Source organism: Boleophthalmus pectinirostris, unplaced genomic scaffold (assembly GCF_026225935.1).
Source record: "Boleophthalmus pectinirostris isolate CB_2022bp ecotype Guang Dong unplaced genomic scaffold, ASM2622593v1 HiC_scaffold_20, whole genome shotgun sequence".
NCBI classification, from domain to species: Eukaryota; Metazoa; Chordata; class Actinopteri; order Gobiiformes; family Gobiidae; genus Boleophthalmus; species Boleophthalmus pectinirostris.
The window spans coordinates 11,327,892-11,349,525 of record NW_026571153.1 but is presented as its reverse complement, the minus strand read 5'-3'; the positions used below and the strand labels follow the sequence as shown (position 1 = coordinate 11,349,525).

Below are 21,634 nucleotides of genomic sequence, written 5' to 3'. Positions count from 1 at the left end.
ATAAGGCCACTTCTCTGCCTCCACTGGGAAGATCTGATCACAACTTAATACTATTAAAGCCCCAGTCCAAATCCATTGTGTATCACCCACTCTTTCAGAAAGTGGTCTCCTGAGGCTGAGGCAGCTCTGAGAGACCACTGAATGGACAGTGTTCTAGGAATGCTGGAGTGAGTACATTGGGGGTCTCACAGAGTGCATCACAGAATACATTAACTTCTGCATGGATATAGCTGAACCCACACAAAAAAACATACGTTGTGCCCTAACAGCAACGCCAGGATCAGTGATGCCAAAAGGATTCTGAATGCCAAGAAAAGGGCATTAGAGACCATAACCAGGTGAAGCAGGTACAGCAGGAATGAAGGTCAGTATAAGAGAGGCTCAATACTATAGTAAGATGCTGGAACAGAAGTTGGAGCAAGGGAGATGTGGGATGGTATTAAGACTATTACTGGCTGCAGCTCAAAGAAGGGGAGTGTTGCAGAGGAAGGGGTTGACCAGGTCAACCAGTTAAACAACTTCTTCAGTAGATTTGATTGCTTAGAAGAATCAGAGCCAGTAAAGCAGCGGGGCCAGATGGAATATTTCCAAGACTACACAAGGCTTGTGCTGCTGAGCTGGGGGAGCCTCTGCAGTATATATTTAATATGAGTCTGCGTCTGGGGAGGGTCCCTACTCAATGGAAAATATCCTGTGTCCCTGTCCCCAAAAAGCCTCATCCCAAGGAGTTGAATGACAACAGGCCAGTCGCCCGGACATCACACATGATGAAGACCATGAAGCATCTCATACTCCACCACCAGCTCAGACCCCAGATCAGCCACACCCTCAACCATTAGCAGTTTGCTTATCGGCAGAAAGTGGGAGTGGATGACGTTGTACTCTACGTGCTCCATAGGTCTCTCTCTCATCTTGACAAAAGCAGTTGTGCTGTGAGAAGTACCCTTTTTGACTTCTTCTACCTCACTAGGAGACCTCAGTTTGTACGACTGGGGGACTGCACCTGTGACACTGTTGTCTACAACACAGGAGCTCCACAGTGGACTGTACTGTCACCACTTCTCTTTACATGTTGTACATGTCGGACTTCAGATACAACTCAGAGCTGTGTCACATGCATAAGTACACAGCCATTGTGGAGTATATTAGGAATGGTGACAAAAGAGAGTACAGGCAGCTTTTGGTACAGGGCTAACCACCTTCAACTGAACACTGCAAAGACTGAAGAGATGATGGTGGACTTTAGAAGGAGCAGGCCACAACTGCAATCTGTGACCATTGATGGAGGTTGCAGAGAGCTCTGAGCACTTGGGCCAACAGCTCAACCACAGACTCTCTTCAGAAAGGGACAGAGCATTCTGTACTTTCTCAGAAAACTGAAATCCTTTAGCAATTGCCGAACGCTCTTTCTGATGTTCTACCAGACAGTTATCTCCAGTGTCCACTTCAACGCTGTGATCTGCTGGGGTGGAAGCGTCAAGAAGAAGGATGTCATGCGGTTGGATAAGCTGGTGAGGAAGACAAACTCTGTAGTGGATGTAGAGCTTGACTCACTCATTTCTGTGGCTGAGAAAAGGGCCCTAAACAAGCTCCTGTCCATCCCCAGCATCCCATGCACAGTACCATCACTGAACAGGACCGAACCTTTGGAGACAGGCTGTTGTCCCTGTCCTGCTCCATGCTCTAGAAGTTGTTTGTCCCACACACCGTACATCTGTACAATGCATCCCTATAGACGGATTATTAGTTTATCAACACAGTGGTTCCTACCAGACACCATGTGTAAATGAGGTGTAAATTTTAGGTTTAATTATACAGGTAGGATGCACCAGTGAATGGTCAAAGTGAGAGACAAAAATAAAATTTAGGAATAATTTATTTATCACCACAAGTTTATAGAAAAAATAGATAATTTATTACTATTATTATTATTCAGGTTAAATGTTTTATATAAAAGAGGGCTAGGACTAACAATGTTAAAATACTCAGGGCTAGCTGGCCGCAGGTGCACGTGGCAGAGGCCTCACTTTTATGGGACAGAGCACTCACTGCGCTCCATGCAACACACACACACACACACATGCACACACACACACGCATACACATACGCATAAATTAATAGGGAAACTAAAACGTGCAAATATGTGAAATAAGTGCAAAAATATGACCTACACCCAAAATAACCAAAACAATAGAACCAAATAAAAACAGCAAATGGTCAACAGAGTCTAAGAAACACAAACAAATATTAAAGGCCGACAGAAACAAAAAATGAAAACTACAGTTAAAAAGAACTTATATTACCTAACAAAAAGGTAAAACGAGCTGGATTAAAAAGATGCCCTGCCAGGGAGACGCATCGGCCAGTCAATAACAGCATCTAAAAACATACAAAAGGGACCCAATTAACTGGTGAGATAAAATATAGTTAATAAAAGAAGGACACCCACCAGGCATACTGCATAATACGGAGGAACAGTGTACACCGTGAGCAGGTAGTTTGAGGTAGGAGGGCATCTTACCTCTAGCTTCAGCTGCAGGGCTTAAATACCAGTGGCAATTCGGAAGCGTAGTGCACTGGCTGTCACGTGATACGGTGCCCTGCAGGGGGCTACTGCAAATCAGTCACACATGGCACATTAACATGATACAAGACATGCGGCTCTTTCTGTAGGTAGTCTGATAATCCCTCTATAGCTCAGGATGGACTGCTATGTCAGTATGTTTGTTTATTGCTGCTACTGCCCACAATACAGCTGCTAAGGCTCAATACAGTATCTATCTATGTCTGTAGCTGCCCTAACATTCAGACACATCATATCACAATAGAGAGTCATTTTAATTGAAAACCATTCTTATGAGTCTGCTAACCCCCACATAAGCATAATTAATATTACACCAATGGCAACAGAAATGAATGACTTTATTTTAAAAGCACAGGTACACAACAAATGTTCCAAATCAAAATACAGAAATGATATACACAAAAACATTTCCAAAATAAAGTAACTCTATCTTTAAACTGCTTCAAGCTGTTTAATGAATTTGTTCATTTTTCACATTTTTAAGAAACCAGCTCCCTAAAAATTATGGGTTATTTTTTCTACCCAACTGCTGGGTTAGGGCTGTTGGGTCATTTTTTTTGGGTTATTTTCAAATAGTTGGGTTGTTTTTCTTAAGTCAAACTCTGGGTTAATAGGTTGGGTCATTTCAAATTGAATATAATGATAGACATTTTCCCACCTTTTTCCTGTCTACCCAGTATTCTGGGTCAAATTTTTTAAAACAACCCAGTAAATTGGGTCAAACACAGACTCTTCACCTGTGAACAGTGGCCATTACTCACCTCCTCTGCTGCTTCAGAGAAACATCTGTTAAATGTTTTTAAACATATTTATTACTTTATCTTTGTGATTTTATCTGAAACTTTACACAAGTTTAAACAGTTTGTACCGTTAATGTTACAAAATAAATGTTTGACGTCTGCTGCTGCACATCTGCATGGCACAATTAGCTAGTCTTTAACTGTTAGTACTGTAACTACATGTTTAAATAAATGAACTTTGTGTTTTCATTATGAATCTGAATGTGTCTTAAAATTAAGAATCTGCTTCATTTATCACAGAGGAAGACAGATTTAAGATCTTGGCGGCAGACCCTAGAAATATTACAGAGAAACAAGACAGAGCGTAGGTGTAGCAGAGGTCTAAGGACCTTTTCAGAAAGTTGTGTGTTAGAAATTACTCTACATTAAACTTTTGAACTTTTCCGGCGGGAGAACCGCCTCCTACTTGGCACCATGGAATTATAATTTAGTTTGCCCAGATGTTTCACTTACGGCAGCAGTTTTCAATAGGTAAAGCCAGCCTCCCCTGGGGAGCACCAGAGAGCCACTGGCGACACGCATGCAAAGAAAAAATCAGGGTCCACATCTGTACACATCTGCAGCATACGGGGAGACTCCCATTCACCCACTATGAAAACCCCTGACTTACGGCATTATCTATCTTTAATTTGTTCAGTTATATGAACAATTGAACTTTTATTGATGGAAAAATACATAGAGAAACATGCATTCATACTGTGAACAGGGTCTCTGCAGTGCACACCTGCTTGTCACCTTGGAGACAAAAAAGTTCAATGCCACTTTGCAAGCAAAGCAACTTCATCATTCAGGTCTTTAGTCTCTGGCCACGGTGGTCTTTAGCGTGTTCCTTTAGGTATCTTTTTGACTGGGCTTTGAGCATTGCATTCGAGTACTGCAGCTCAGGCATTGTGAGCTTTGTACAAAGTCTCCGGGCATCCGCAGTCAAGTTCTGGACCAGTTCATAACCCATTATTTCCACATTTCCTGGTAGCCATGGTTTCAAAATATTGTTTTTCATCTTAGAAGCCGACTTTAGTCTTGGTGCTTCTTCTCCAAAACAGGTCTTCATCAGCTTTTGCTGAGCTTTCCGTAACAGCTGCACCTCTCTTGCCACACAGTCCAAGCCTATAGCATTGAGCTGACGCCATAATGAGGCGTTGAAGTGTTCAAAAAGATAGTCGTCAATAGAGTTCCAGGCACGGATCTTAGCGGAAAGCTCGGGAGTAACCTTTTTCTTAGCTTTTTCAGATCTCATATTGGATTTAAAATAGATAATATCTTCCAAATCCCAATTTAGGAGATAGCGTAACAAGATGAGCGATTCATCAAAATAATTAGAAATCATGACCAGTGAAAATGTCTTCTCTACTTCGGCTGCTAACTGCCGAGCGTAATCTATGGAGGTGTTATCCTTGTTTCCCCCCAGGTCATAGGTCAAACAGTTCCTTGCTAACATGGAATATTTTTCCTTTGGGTGATAGTACTTGAATGGATTTTCCAAAAAGGCTCCTAGTGATCTATTGGGAACTCTATGGAAAGCTTCAGAGCCTGTATAGCAGTAGACGAACAAGGATTCAAACATTGAACTAGTGTCCCTCATGGTGGTGATGTAGACTGAACCTGGAGGCATTAACTTCTCCAATTCTTTCTTGTTGAACCTCATGTGGTTTGTGATGATATTGGGTGGTAAAGTGTGTGGATGAACTGAAGAGCGCTGAAACAGATAAGGGTAAGAAAATTGACCACCGTAATTTGGTAGAGCCACTGTGAGGTTGTGGCGCTCAGCAAACCGGAATAGTATGTTCTGCATCGTGGAGCTGGCAGTTTTGTGAGTCTTGAGGAAAACCACATCAGTGTGCTTTGGCCTCAAACCTGTTAAGGTTCAAAAAGCAGGTCCTGTCTTCAATGGGATCCATTCTCCTACAGATACAATATACAAACACCATGTTACACACAACCTTGAAAGTGATCAAAAATGCAACGCAACATTCAACATGAATAAATGAAGAAAATAAATGTCTTTGTTTTAGTACAGGAATTATCGATCATCAAAAATGTGACAGAAATCGCATAACCACCTATACATTTCAATTACAGATGTGTTGCAGTCAGATAATTGTAGATTTAATTTATATTATTATATTTTTATTATTAACATCTCTCGACATAAACAATGGTTGAGCGGTCAGATCCACTGACCCACAGGTTTGCAGTGTGATTTCAGCTCCCACAGATGAATGCTATTGTGCTATTGTTGTGTCCTTGGGCAAGACACTTTACAACCTTGTATCTAACTTACTTCAATTTGTAAAAGAGTATCTCCTTCCTCAATGATTTGAAAATTTGTCATCCTGGCTTTAAAATGCCTATGTACTATGGGTGGTTTGCCACCTATTCGTCTCCATGGAGATGTCATTGCTTTGCTCAGAATGTTCCAAAGTATGACATTAAACATATCTACCTCACCGTGCCAAGTGTGAGGTGAGGTGATATGTGTAAAGGGGTGTTCCTGGTCACAGAAGGAATGCATGTTTTTCAAGACATTTGAGCAACAAAAACACCTGTCACTGAATAAATGCAAGATAGCCAAGTTTAATGCCATACTGTGGAATATTCTAGGCAAAGCAAGATCATCTTCATAAGACAAACAAATGGCAGACCCTTCTTAAGTTACATAGTGCACAATTAACTATTGATTTGACTAAATAAGACAATTTATATCACTCACCAGTTCCAGTAGCTCTGGTACAAGCCAACACCGAAAAAGCAGAGGAAAGCGAGGAGAGTAAATAGGCTTTTTTCCATCCTTTTTGAACTAAAAAGATAAAAAAAAAAATAAGTATAGGGTTAGTTCTGCAGAATATAGTCAAATAGTATTGTGTTTAAATGTGTCATATTTAAGGCAAAAGTATCTTTCAGCGACAGAGCTAACCCTCCCTTATTAATATTATTATGAGAATAGACACACATAACTGCCAATAATACTGGTACAGGGCTTTTCAAATTCAGCATCCAGAGACTTAACATACTCAGGACAGATCTCATCCACCCCCGGAGCCTTGCCACCAAGAAGCTTGCCAACCACCTCAGTGACTTCAGCCATGGTAATGGACCAGCCTGGAGTGTCTCCAGGCTCCCCCAGAATATTGGAGAAGCTCTCCCCAGAGGTGTGAGTTGACGGTCGCCCTGACAGAGGGCTCTGCCAGATGTTCCCAACAGACCCTCACTACACGCTCGGGCCTGCCAGGTCTTTCTGGCTTCCTCCTCTACCAGCAGACCCACTCACAAGCAGGTGGTGATCAGTTGACAGTTCAGCCCCGCTCTTCACCCAAGTGTCTAAGACACGCAGCTCAAAGTGAGATGATACGACAACAACATCGATCATTGACCTCTGGCCTAGGGCGTACTGGTGTGACGTGCACTGATGGACACCCTTGTGCTTGAACATGGTTCATTATGGACAAACTGTGACTAGCACAGAAGTCCAATAAATGATCAGGGAGGCCGTTCCTCCCTATCACCCCTCTCCAGGTGTCACTGTCGTTGCCCACATGGGCGTTGAAATCCCCCACTAGAACAACAGAGTGCCCGGTTGGTGCACTGTCTTGTACCCCTCCCAGGGATTCCAAGAAGGCTGGGTACACTGCACTCATGTTTGGACCGTAGGCCGACACCACAGTGAGAGACCTGTCCCTGACCCGAAGGTGCAGTGATGTGACCCTCTTGTTCACCGGGGTGAACTCCAGCACATGGTGGCTGAGCTGTGGGGTAATGAGCAGGCCCACACCCGAGAAATGGAGAGTCCAGCCCCTCTCAAGGAGTTGGGTTCCAGAGCCCAAGCTGTACGTCGAGGTGAGGCCGATGCACAATCTGTGGCTCCTTCCCCCCCAGAGAGTTGACATTACATGTCCCCAGAGCTAGTCTCTCCACCCACTCTCCAGATGGGTGGAGAGTCCCTACCTCAAGTGGACGAGTTCAAGTATCTCGGGGTCTTATTCACGAGTGAGGGGAGGATGGAGCGTAAGATTGACAGGCAGATTGGTGCAGTGTCAGCAGTGATGTAGTCGCTGTATCAGACTGTTGTAGTGAAGAGAGAGCTGAGCCAAAATTTGAAGCTCTCAATTTACTGCTCAGTCTATGTTCCTACCCTCACCTGTGGTCATGAGCTTTGAGTAATGACCGAAAGGACAAGATCGCGCAAAATTATTTTCCTCCACAGGGTGGCTGGGCGCTCCCTTAGACTGAGGAGCTCTGCCACATGGGAGGAGCTCGGTGTAGAGCCGCTGCTCCTCCGTGTCAAGAGGAGCAGCTGAGGAGGCTTGGGCATCTGTTCCGGATGCCTTCTGGGCACGTCCCTGGGGAGGTGTTCTGGGTATGTCCCCTCGGAAGGAGGCCCCGGGGAAGACCCAGGACACGTTGGACGGACTACATCTCTCAGCTGGCCTGGGAACGCCTTGGGGTCTCCACGGAGGAGCTGGAGGAAGTGTGATGGGTGAAGGAAGTCGGGGATAAGCAGAAGAAAACGGATGAATAAATGGATGGATCTTTTTTTTTTGGAACTACGTTTAGTACAAAATTTTATTGTGGTTAACCTGTGGACTTTAAATATGTGCTATGGAGGTTATGCACATGACATCACAACATTCACAACATGTTGACAATGGTCACAATGAGTCATCACATTTTCTTCTGTAAATGCCCAAAAAACTTGTAAAAAGTAAAAGAGCTGCTACAGTCTAATAACAAATATAGAAGTCTACAACTCTGCTAAATATTTTGTTTGTACCTGACATTTAAGACAAGAAAATCAGTAGAAAACCTGCCAATAGTTAGCTAAAAAACACAGACTCTGCAGACTACAAGCTCTTTTATCACTGATACATGAGACTGTCACAGACTGCATCAGACGCAGTTCAAATGTATTCTTTCTCACAGCAGTGGTAAAGAAGTACCCAGATTTGTAAAAGTAAAAGTACAGATACCAGAGCAGAAAAAATACTCAAGTGAAAGTATCACATCAAAATGAAAAGTATTTAATGTACATAATGAATAAAAAGTAAAGGTGTTTTGGGCAGATTTTGTGCTCTAATAAAACTTCAGATGTAGTGATTTTGATACAGATTTGTGCTGAATTTTGTTTAGCTGTTTTTAATTGTCTATTTTTGTTTACTCAGGTTACAAATTTGTTAAAAATAAACCCTCAGCCTTTTCAGCACATCTCAAACAGTAATCAAAAATACGTAGTATCCACTTTAAAATGCACTTAAGTAAAGTACAAGTACCTAAAGGTTCTGCTTAAGTACATTAATGAGTTTCCATTTTGCCATGTAAAACTAATTTGAGTTAAAGAAAATAACTCAATGGATGCAGAGAAACACAATTAGTCTGTCAGAGCAAAACTTCTGTTGCTTTGTGTAAAATGTTGCTCACTGTGGCATTAAATCTGTCTAAAAGAATACAGCCAAGTGATATGACAGATTCTGCTTACAGTAAGAATACAATGTTTTCAAGTTCTTGAGCGATAAGAACCTGTTTTTAAATAAATGCAAGATTGATCAATTTAATGCCGTATTGTGAAACAACTAGCCTGGGGAAAGCAATAACATCTCCAAGAAGACAGACAGGTATAACCAACCCTCCACCATAGAAGCTACACAGTGCACCTTTAAATAATAAAAGATTTAAGAATAACATAATAAAAGGATAAATTAAGTGTTAACCTCACCAGATAAACTCCATCAAAATTTAAAAATGTATAACGAACAAGCAACAATATAAACGTCTTCACCTGCCACTCCTTCACCTGCCAGTAAGCTGCTGGAGTCTGACACTTGAAGCCTGTTTGATTTGTTGTCTTTTGAAACCTCATACCATACATACAGGACATCTTTACTCATTTACATCTTTCCTATTTTCCCCATGGCTGTACTAGTCTGGCCACCCTGTTTCATTGCATTTTTTTCTTTATTTTTACTATTTTCAACATTTTGGACTCAGACTTTATTGATCCACAAAGGAAATTACTCAGACACAGCAGCTCACACATCACAATGTCTTGAAAAATTCTAAATAAGTAGCAAAAATAACAAGAGACTGGTGTCAAATAAGGCATAATTATAATTAAAGTAAATTAAAGTGCCAAGGGGTTATCTATTACAGGACATAATATAAATAAATATATACATAACTGTACTAAATATCTTTTTGTATATCTTATATATATTTGACTTTTTCTAAATGTAGCAGCTAGTTTTAAAGTGTTCAGAAGTGGCCATAGGGGAACTCTATAGCTGCTTCAGGATTTACCGGATCTGTCTGTTAAAATTACATACCACAACATCACAGTATACAGCACAGTACCTTTTTTTTTTTTTCCACCACTACTTGAATTCATGTTATACCCGCTGTCTTTATTTTCTTTACTGTTTACATTGCAGATTCTCACTGAAGTCATCAAAACTTTTAGCTGACACGTATGTACTGTAAGTAATGTATTAGACATAAATAAACTCAAAACGGATTGATCACTACTTTGCACACTTGGCATTTCTTGACCCTGACAAGGAACAGCTGTAAAGTGAAAGCCATTCAATCTCGGCTAAATGCTTAAAATGTGTCTAAAATGTGATTACATTAAAGAAAAAATTGTTGTCAGTTTTAATTATTGGTTTAGACTTATGTAAAGATAGTGCTGACTCAGTGAAAGCAAAGGAGCTTCTCATAGAGCCAGTGGCGGAGTCAGCAATATGGGGGCCCAAGGCGAACTTGAGTTAGGAGGCCCCTATAGTGCACCATTTTTTTTGTTTTTTTTTTGTTTGTTTTTGTTTGTTTGTTTGTTTTTGGTTTTAATATATATTTATTGCCTGTTTTCCTCCATTGTTCTTGAGACATGCACATCTCTATTATTTTACTTTATGGTAGATTGGAAACTTGTCTTATTAGTTGGGTGGCCTACTAGATAACCAAAACTGGAAATAGTTGTATTTTTTTGCTAATACTAAAATAATTAAATTTTTGTTTACATCTATTACATATGATGATTATTATTATTTTTCTTATGATTATTGTTTAAAAGTAAACTACTCTCATTTATATTGAGAGAAAATCAAATTGCTCTGAGGCCTTGGTCATTAGTGGCAGTGGTAAAATTGTTTGGGGGCCCCTCTAGGTTTGAGGGCCCTAGGCACCCATCTACTTTTGCCTAATGGTAGCGCCACCTCTGCACTAATGTACCCAGTTTATATTCTATATGGCAGGTAATAGTAAGTAGCAGCCATAGTATCATTGTAATAGTAGTAGCAATAAGCAGTAAATCATAGTGGTTGTAATAGTAGTAATAGTAATAGTAATAATAGTATTGAAAACTTCTTGCCTTTATTTTGCTTTATTTTAGGAGTGTAGTCCTTGAGTCATTTAGACTATTTATCAGTTGATGGTGTCTTAGCCGACCAAAATTTTATTCTTCAACCAATCATTTTATTTAGCTATATAAATATAATATAAAGATTTGATGGGTTAACAGCAGAACGGAGTTAGTTAGTGAGTGGATTAGCTGAAGATTAAACGTACAATTCATGGAAGCAAAAGGAGCAAAAGTGTAATTTGCAACACAAATGTATCCTCCCACTTTTAGGAGTTGGGGGGGGGGGACCTTACCTGGAAAATTCCAGACTCAACGCAAACAGACAGATGTCATTCTGGATTTCCAGATTGTGGGGAAACCCCAGTGTGCTGGTAACAGTGTCAGACATGTAAGCATAACATGGACTAATTTATATGTGTTTGAACATCTTAACAAAAGTCTCTGTCTTCTCGAGAGATAGTGATTTTTTTTGTCTGTTTGTCTTTAATCTGTGTACCATGTGTGTTTTTAGCATGTTCTCATTTGACTAATATGATTGCATTTTGTATCCCACTGATCTTAACATGTTAATTAATGTGCACTATATTTATTAAACATAAACAATTACACACAATTACAGGAAAAACACCTTTGCTTTTTACCGGCATCAGAGATTGTAAATTCAATCAGCAAACCCCAAACTATTAAACAATTCAAGAAAAGCACATATATTCCAGTAGCTATCTGAAGCACATAAAAGACTGTTCTATTCTTAAACCTGAGGCCACATAACAAACCTGACCTGCTGCCAAATTGAAACCGTGCCAAATAACTCCACGTTTATGGCACAATAAATACGAGGAACTAAATTTATAAACAAGTGTGGTAGTACTCAGGTACATCTACTTGATTAACATTTTACTGTAACTGTACTTTTCAAAGTACATTTTAAGCAACATACTTTTCTTCCAACTTGGGTAACATTTTGACAGGGTAACAGAACTCCTGAGTAAAAGTGGTTTCTCTTCCCACTGAGTAAGTCGACAAATCACAAAAGCTTTATGTTGACAATGTGAAATCATTTGAACAGTCATGTTTCTTGCACCACTCCTTCAGATAATGTAGTTTTTTCTCATTTGAGTGACTATCCTTTGAAAATACCAGATGCTGTGCGTTATTTAATGTTTTGTCCTTCAAATTACATTAACTTAGAAATTATAAATCAGATGTTATGTCCCGACAGCTTCTCTTTAAGTTATTCTTCCTTGAGTAGTACTTTCTTCTCTTCTCTTTTACTGTTACTTGAGTAATATTTTGGACCACTACTTTGTACTTCAATTTGAGTATTATTATTCTGAAGTACCATTACTCTTACTCGAGTACAATTTTTGGCTACTCAACTCACCTCAAACAACAATCAAAGGTGAACGACGTTCAAATGAAAAGTAACATCACTCTCTGATGATTTGTACAAGGAGAGAATCTTGCTCCAAACTGAATTTGATAAAGTTACCAACACCAAGGCCAAAGACTTTCACCTGTTAGGTCTCGCCAAACATATTATGATCCTGCTGTCACATCAACTCAAACAATCAACAACTGCTGGCTGTATAGGATTAAGGATGAGCATGGGCATATTCTTATAGATCAGACGGACATTAATACAGAATTCAAATCATTTTATGATAAATTATTCCCCTCCGAAGCCTCAGCTGAATTAAAAGTGCTCATTTAGCTCAACTATTCAAATATTTGCAGTTCATAGGACTTATAGTTTTTTGTTAAGGCAGTTCAATTATTTTCATTTATTATGACTTAAAATTGTTTTCAATTGTTTTCAAACCACCGGAATAAGTTCACAGAACTTTAAAAAAAATAAGTACAACAACCACATCATTTTATGTTAACCAGACTCAAAAGTTTATTAGTTATTATTTAGTACATCCTAGTCAATTTTGTTTGGTTTGTTTACTTAAAACGTGTGTGTGTGTGCCTGTGTGTGTGTGCGTGCGTGTGTGTATAGTCTGTGTGTGTGTTTGCAGCCGCAGGTCTCAGGTCCAAATATTAATTGGAAAATGTTGATAGGCTCTGGCCGCTCTGCAATTTCAAACTTTTCTGTTTTTTTTTGTTTTGTTTTTTTTTGTTTTTTTTTCCCAGTAAGACTGAGCTAGGAAATCCTAGTATGCACATTAGCACCACCTTCTGCTTTGGAGAGTCTTGGAGATAATAATAGATATTATCTAGAGATAATAATGGAATAAAAATGGATCCCTGTTACTGCCAAGCAGCAGGTCTGAAATAATAACACATTTAGTCCCATGTGCATTTCAGATGTTTGCCTTGATCAAATTATTATGTTTTGCAACTGCAGTTTATTTGTTATGATAGATTTTAGTATTTACTTGGTGAAGCACTTTGAAACTGTATTGTATTTTAGCATGTACTATATAAATTATTTTTATTTTTAAATCATCCCTATTTGAAACAATAGAAATAAGAGGACTTTGTCATTCTCAACCTTTAATTACTTAATTCTACTAAGTCTATGCTTTTAAGTTACGCTCACTTACATCCACAATAGTTCCCTTTAATAATAATTAAAAATAAATTAATTAATTAAATTACTCAAAAAAAAAAAAAGAACATGTTACAGCAACTTGACATAATTAAGTTAGTAGGACTATTTCTAACATACACAACATAATCTATTTAATTACTTTAAACATTCAGGTGTACAGTGTTGGCTTTATCTATAAAATCTCAGTTTTCAGACATTTCTGGACTTAAACTTAATTTAAAGAAATTAAGTTTTATAATACTCATACTTATAAACATCTGTGGTATTCCCATAAAAAATACAATAATTTACTTAGACTTACTTAGACAAACTTTATTGATCCACAAGGGAATTTATTTGGACACAGTAGCTCAAAAATCACAATATAATTTAATAATAACTAGAAAAAATATAAATTATAATAATACATTCTAAATAAGAACAAGAGACAGGTGTCAAATAAGACATAATTATATAAATGTAAACGAACAAGTCAAAATAAAATTGAAAAAAATAAGTAATAAAATATAAATTCACAACTTTATACAAGAGGTCACAGGAAGACAGTGTAACAATGATATGATGCTATCCTTTACATAAGGGTGAGTTGTTTTACAGTTGTAGGGAGTATTATCTGTTACATGAATTTGAGTTGTACAGTTGTAGGGAGTATTATCTGTTCCATAAAGGTGAGTTGTTGTAGAGTTGTAGGGAGTATTATCCGTTACATAAGGGTGAGTTGTTGTACACTTGTAGGGAGTATTATCCATTACATAAGGGTGAGTTGTTGTACAGTTGTAGGGAGTATTATCCGTTCCATAAGGGTGAGTTGTTGTACAGTTGTAGGGAGTATTATCTGTTACATATAGGTGAGTTGTTGTACAGTTGTAGGGAGTATTATCCATTCCATAAGGGTGAGTTGTTGTACAGTTGTAGGGAGTATTATCCGTTCCATAAGGGTGAGTTGTTGTACAGTTGTAGGGAGTATTATCTGTTACATATAGGTGAGTTGTTGTACAGTTGTAGGGAGTATTATTTGTCCCTCTATGGTCTGGTGCAGTGGGTGAGTGTTTGCACAGTTGTAGGGAGTATTATCTGTTACATATAGGTGAGTTGTTGAACTGTTGTAGGGAGTATTATCTGTTACATATAGGTGAGTTGTTGTACACTTGTAGGGAGTATTATCTGTTACATATAGGTGAGTTGTTGACACTGTTGTAGGGAGTATTATCTGTTACATATAGGTGAGTTGTTGAACTGTTGTAGGGAGTATTATCTGTCCATCTGTATCTGTATGAGTGCTGTGAAGCAAAGCAGAAGGAACGTCAAGCGCCTCTTACCTATTTTCCACACTAAAGGTCTCCAAATCTCTCCGCTCTAATCTTGATAAAATTTTATTCAGTTTCTTATGAAAAAATAAATCTCATAAAATAAAGATAACAATTCTCTCAAATCCTTTAGCTGAAGGAGGGTTGGATGTTTTGACATTTACAACACTCAATCAGATTTTAGATTCCTTAAAAACCCAGTTATTTTTATGGAATACTTTTCCAAATCTTTTTTTTTTTTCTTTAAGAAGATGGGAGGTCTAAATTTCCTTCTGTGTTGTCCTTATACGATTGGTAAACTTCCAATGAAATTAACTACATTTCATCAGCAGGTTCATCGCAATATAATTATATTTGGCCCTCAAGATCATATCAAAGATGTATTAGAGCTGCCCACCGACTACAGACATTACTTATAAAAAAATGTAGTTATTTTATATTATGCTTGTTCTGAATTCAATCTGTAAGTAAAAACTGTTATTAAAGATTCATTTTAATAAGAAAACGTTTAACATTGCATATCTCGAAAGAAGAGAAAACATGCAGATGTTGTTAAAGTTTTTCAATGAATATTTAGTTTGGCCCATGACTTTTTAATTTTGGCCCTCAGTGAATTTGAGTTTGACACCCCTGCTTTATAAACACAACTATTCTCCTCACAATTGTATTTTTACCTCCGCCAAGGAGGTTATGTTTTTGCCGGCGTTTGTCTGTTTGTTTGTTTGTTTGTCTGTTAGCAACATAACTCAAAAAGTTATGGACCGATTTTGATGAAATTTTCAGGATTTGTTGGAAACGTGAAAAGGAAGAAGTGATTTCATTTTGGGGGTGATCCGGAAGAAATCCTAGATTCTGGATCACTTTGAAATTTTAGTTAACATTGTGGTAAATGGGGCCAAATATTTTGTTTCTCAATATCTCGGTTAATTATTGACCAAACCCCATGAAATTTGACTCAGGGATGGACAATGGGATCCTCTTTCATATTCCAAAGGCTGATCCGGATCTGATCCAGAAGACTGATTTTATCACAATTTATATAAAAAATTGGGGTAGTCCTTGGCGGAGGTCTGCGCTCTCTGAGTGCTTTTCTAGTTAAAACTGTGAAACAACTACTAGATGATAATGATGAAAACATGATTATAAGCAGTGTTGGGAAGGTTACTTTTAAAATGTATTCCCCTACAGATTACAGATTACATACCCCAAAATGTAGTTTGTAACGTAATCCATTAAATTACTTATAGTGAGTAATGTAATCTGAGTACTTTGGATTACTTGATATTACCATGCTTTTTAAAACTACATGAATGTACCAACCACATCCTGTAAATTCTTGTTTGTTCTCTTCAAATTGTCTGTTGGGACAAAGTCTCCATGAAAAGGCTTTTGTTTACTGTAGAGAAGCAAAGATGAAGATATCTTAACATAAGATGTTTTGTCTGCTAAAGGAAAATAAAAAGCCCAGACTTTCTTTAACCATATTAAAAATATTATTGATAGAGAAACTATTTTTATATGAGCTCACTGCTGCTTTAAATTATGTCCACCTACTGTTAGGTGTCATATTGTTTAGACCTGGTTTAGTCCTATACCGCCATGTAATCCATTTATTTCAACAAAGTAACTGTAATTCAATTACCACTCATTGAAACTGTAACTGTAACTGAATACAGTTACTCATAATTTGTACTCTGATTACATAACGCCGGTACATGTAATCTGTTACTCCCCAACTCTGATTGTAAGAGTTTTTCAGATACAGTTCTCAAATACCTCAGCGAGAGTTTGAAATGGTTATTAAGTCAATTCCACAAAGCATAAAGTTTTTAGTAAAAAAAAGTACAGATTGAAGATGTAAATTTTAGTGAATATCCTTTTTACTTTGAGGGAATAAATCTACTGGATAATTTTTTTTTTACAAATAAGTATATCAGAAATAATTTGATCCAAATTTCAAACCCTTTATGTAAATTCAGATGAGCTTCTTTTAGTAAAAAAAAACAATGGAATCTTTTTTTTTTTTTTTTTTTTTTTTTTACTCCACAATAAATATATAATTACAAATAAAGTAAAAGAGTGTTTATTAAAAATTGTACATCGATACTTCCCAGCCAAAGATAACATCTGCCATTTTCTTCCATATGTGTCGGACCAGTGTGATGGTGAAAGTATTGAACATGTCTTTGTAGAATGTTCCCAGTTACATTAACAAGATTATTTAACAGGAATATTAGGCAAAAATTTAACAATATCAACATTTGAAATATTACTTGCATTTGATAACTCAAAATTTTCTTCTAATGAAATCTAATCTGAAATCTAAAATGACGTGGAGTGAAAAACTGCCTGCTTGGCATTATTTGAAGGTAACAGATTTTAACATGTATTTACACTCTAGTAAAAGTTTAAAATAAAGCAATTGTGCTTCTTGACCTCCTAGTGGAATCCTTCTGTATTGTATTGTACTTTTTATGTTGTTTTGGTGCATTTTACAGTGTGTATATGTGCAAAATACTAATATGTATGTGTACTGTATTATACATTGAACTATTCCATCCATCCATTTTCTTCCGTTTATCCGGGGCCGGGTTGCGGGGCCGGCAGTCAAAGCAGGGACTCCCAGACTTCTTTGTGTTGTGATGTCATGTTCATAACCTCCATAGCTTTAAAGTCCACAGCTTACACACGATAGAATCCTTTTTTTGTGCTAAAACATAGTTAACAAAAAATCCATCCATTCATCCATTTTCTTCTTTGTCTAAGCAGGAACTCCCAGACTTTCTTCACCCCAGACACTTCCTTCAGCTCCACCAGGGGACCCCGAGGCATTCCCAGGTCAGCCGAGAGACATAGTCCCTCCAGCGTGACCTGGGTCTTCTCCGGGGCCACATTGCACAATTGTTGAATAAAAAAAATAAAAAAAACTGAAAAAAAAAAGCAGTCAGTTGCTCCTCCCTCACTCCCGGGCTACAGTCTGTGCTCTTAAGACACACAGCACTCTCCCATCCTCTTTGTGAACACTCAAACTATGTTATATTACACAGAAATATCGCAACGGACCATTTGAGTGTGAGAAAAAGAGTGTGTATATTGCGAGGCGAGTCTGCATATACTAGCGCATTTGATTAGTGCCAATGTAAAGCCAAAAGCAGTTCTAAAGTATTTAAAAGTTAATGCATTTTTAATTCCCAGGTCTATCAACATAAAATAAAAAGTGATTGAAAGATATAACCAACCTCTGAATAGCTCAGCTCTAAACCTCTATGGAAGACACGCTGGTGGTGGATCCTGCATTACACGGTGTACCTTTAAAACCAATTTTGGATTCATTGGACCTTTTCAGAAAGTTGTCTTCTAGAAATGACTTTACATTAAACTTTCGAACTTTTCCAGCAGGGGATCCACCTCCTACTTGACACCATGGAATAATAATTGCTTTGCCTGGATGTTTCACTTATGGCATTATCTATCTTTAATTTGTTCAGTTACATGAACAATCGAACCTTTATTGATGGAAAAATACATAGAGAGAGAATATGTGCATTCATACTGTGAACAGGGTCTCTGCAGTGCACACCTGCTTGTCACCTTGGAGACAAAAAAAATTAATACCACATTGCAAGCAAAGCAACCTCATCACTCAGGTCGTTAGTCTCTGGCCACGGTGGTCTTTAGCGTGTTCCTTTAGGTATCTTTGTGACTGGGCTTTGAGCATTGCATTCGAGTACTGCAGCTCAGGCATTGTGAGCTTTGTACAAAGTCTCCGGGCATCCGCAGTCAAGTTCTGGACCAGTTCATAACCCACCACCTCCACATCTCCTGGTAGCCATGGTTTCAAAATATTGTTTTTCATCTTAGAAGCGGACATAAGTGTTGGTGCTTCTTCACCAAAACAGGTCTTCATCAGCTTTTTTTGAGCTTTCCGTAACAGCTGCACCTCTCTTGCCACACAGTCCAAGCCTATAGCATTGAGCTGACGCCATAATGAGGCGTTGAAGTGTTCAAAAAGATAGTCGTCAATAGAGTTCCAGGCACGGATCTTAGCGGAAAGCTCGGGAGTAACCTTTTTCTTAGCTTTTTCAGATCTCATATTGGATTTAAAATAGATAATATCTTCCAAATCCCAATTTAGGAGATGGCGTAACAAGATGAGTGATTCATCAAAATAATTAGAAATCATGACCAGTGAAAATGTCTTCTCTACTTCGGCTGCTAACTGCCGAGCGTAATCTATGGAGGTGCTGTCCTTGTTTCCTCCCAGGTCAAAGGTCAAACAGTTTCGCGCGTACATGGAATCTGCTTCGTTTGGGTGATAGTACTTGAATGGATTTTCCAAAAAAATGTCTAGTGATCTATTGGGAACTCTACGGATAGTTTGAGAGGATACATAGCAGTAGACGAACAAGGATTCAAACATTGAACTAGTGTCCCTCATGGTGGTGATGTAGACTGAACCTGGAGGCATTAACTTCTCCAATTCTTTCTTGTTGAACCTCATGTGGTTTGTGATGATATTGGGTGGTAAAGTGTGTGGATGAACTGAAGATTGCTGAAATAGAGCAGGGTAAGAAAATTGAGAATCGCCTTTTGGTAGAGCCACTGTGAGGTTGTGGCGCTCAGCAAACCGGAATAGTATGTTCTGCATCGTGGAGCTGGCTGTTTTGTGAGTCTTGAGGAAAACCACATCAGTGTGCTTTGGCCTCAAACCTCTGTTAAGGTTCAAAAAGCAGGTCCTGTCTTCAATGGGATTCATTCTCCTACAGATACAATATACAAACACCATGTTACACACAGCCTTGAAAGTGATCAAAAATGCAACGCAACATTCAACATGAATAAATGAAGAAAAAACTTTCTTTTGTCAATTTATGGACTGGGATATCTAACTTTACAATTTGTTAAAAAAAAGTATCTCTATCTAGGCAGCCCAGCTTTAAAAGTGCCTATGTACTAGGGCAGTTTGCCACCTATTCGTTTCCATGGAGATGTCATTGCTTTGCTCAAAATGTTCCAAAGTATGGCATTAAACATATCTACCTCACCGTGCCAAGTGTGAGGTGAGGTGATATGTGTAAAGGGGTGTTCCTGGTCACAGAAGGAATGCCTGTCATTGAATAAATGCAAGATATTCAAGTTTAATGCCATACTGTGGAATATTCTAGGCAAAGCAAGATCATCTTCATAAGACAAACAGGTGGCAGACCCTCCCTAAGTTACATAGTGTACAATTAATTATTGATTTGACTAAATAAGACAATTTATATCACTCACCAGTTCCAGTAGCTCTGGTAAAAGCCAACACCAACAAAGCAGAGGAAAGTGAGGAAAATATATCGTCTTTTTGCCATCCTAAAAAGATTTTTTTTTAAAAAGTATAAGGTTAGTCCTGCAGGATATAGTCCAATAGTATCTTTCAGTGACAGAGCTCCCCCTCCCTTATGAGAACAGACACATATAACAGCCAAATATACTAGTACAAGGCTTTTCAAATAGGGCGAAAGTGAGCCTCCCCTTAGAGTAGGTAAAGACAGCCGAGCTCCCCTCCCCTTCCCCAAAATACTTACAACAGTGTTTAATGAGGTAAAAATGTTACTTAGTTTTACTTTAAAAATGTTACTTAGTTTTACTTTAAAAATGTTACTTAGTTTTACTTTAAAAATGTTACTTAGTTTTACTTTAAAAATGTTACTTAGTTTTACTTAAAAATGTTACTTAGTTTTACTTTAAAAATGTTACTTAGTTTTACTTTAAAAATGTTACTTAGTTTTACTTTAAAAATGTTACTTAGTTTTACTTTAAAAATGTTACTTAGTTTTGCTTTAAAGTGCATTTGACAGGTTTTGACAGGTGTGTTCAGTAAATCAGAGACAATTTATGCACAATCTAATCACACTTTTCAATCAATCTATGTATCTTTATTTATAAAGCAGAAAAAAAAAACTCAAGTAGAAGAATGACATGAAAATTAAAAGAACTTAAAAAAAAAGTTAATAAAAAATGTTTAAAAATGTACCTAATGAGTAAAAAGCAAAGGTGTTTTGAGCAGATTTTGTAATCTAATAAAACTTCAGATGTAATGATTTTGATACAGATTTGTGCTGAATTTTGTTCAGCAGTAACAACTGAATAATTTTGTCTAATTATTTTTATTTGTCTATTTTTGTTTGCTCAAGCTACAAATGTGTTAAAAATAAACCCTCAGCCTTTTCAGCACGTCTCAAACAATAATCAAAAATACTTTTACTTTTCAATCCTGTTCAAAAGGACTGAAAGAAGTATCCACTTTAAAATACAGGTACCTAAATGTTATACTTAAGTACAGTCCATTAATTGTTGTGAGTTTCCATTTTGTCATGTAAAACTAATTTGAGCTAAAGAAAAAAAAAATCAATGGACAAAAATGGGCCAAAAAAAAATAAATTTAGTCTGTCAGTGCAAAACCTCTGTTGCTTTGCGTGAAATGTTGCTCATTGTGACATTAAATCTATCACAGGACAAATTCTGCTCATAGTAAGAATACAAGATTTTCAAGTTTTTGAGCGATAAGAACCTGTTTTTAAATAAATGTTAATTCAATTTTTGTGATACAACTAATCTTGGAAAAATAACCAACCCTCCACCACAGAAGCTACACAGTGCACCTATTTAAGAATAATATAATAAAAGAATAAATTAAGTGTTAACCTCACCCGATAAACGACATCAAAATTTACAAGTGTATAACGAACAAGCAACAGCAGCAATATAAACGTCTTTACCCGCCACTCCTTCACCTGCCAGTAAGCTGCTGGAGGTCTGAGACAAGTGTGAGTGGACTAAGCTTTACAATGTAGGACAAAGTCAGCAGCCAATGAGGTGTGTTTGTGTCATTGTTTAGGATGACTCCACAGTGTCTCTCAGTGGCCATAGAGGAACACTATAGCTGTTTCAGGATTTACCAGATTTGTTCTCTGTTGAAACCTCATACCATACATACAGTACTTCCTTTCTCGTTTACATTTTCACCATTTTTCCACTACTTCCACTTCATGCTATAC

The 21,634-nt window shown here is 37.8% G+C and overlaps 2 protein-coding genes across 2 annotated transcripts; both read right to left on the bottom strand.

Annotated features, from left to right (window-relative positions):
* Positions 1-4,172: 4,172 nt before the first annotated feature.
* LOC110170736 (galactose-3-O-sulfotransferase 3-like) lies at positions 4,173-9,254 on the bottom strand. The gene is made up of 3 exons (XM_020936429.2): positions 9,156-9,254; positions 6,906-7,128; positions 4,173-5,239 (listed from the first exon to the last, which is right to left on the bottom strand). Exons 1-3 carry the CDS (start codon positions 9,252-9,254, stop codon positions 4,173-4,175), a joined length of 1,389 nt encoding a protein of 462 aa, XP_020792088.2.
* Positions 9,255-18,237: 8,983 nt separating this feature from the next.
* On the bottom strand, positions 18,238-19,350 carry LOC110170735 (galactose-3-O-sulfotransferase 3-like). The gene has a single exon (XM_020936428.2). It carries the CDS (start codon positions 19,348-19,350, stop codon positions 18,238-18,240), a length of 1,113 nt encoding a protein of 370 aa, XP_020792087.2.
* Positions 19,351-21,634: the final 2,284 nt, after the last annotated feature.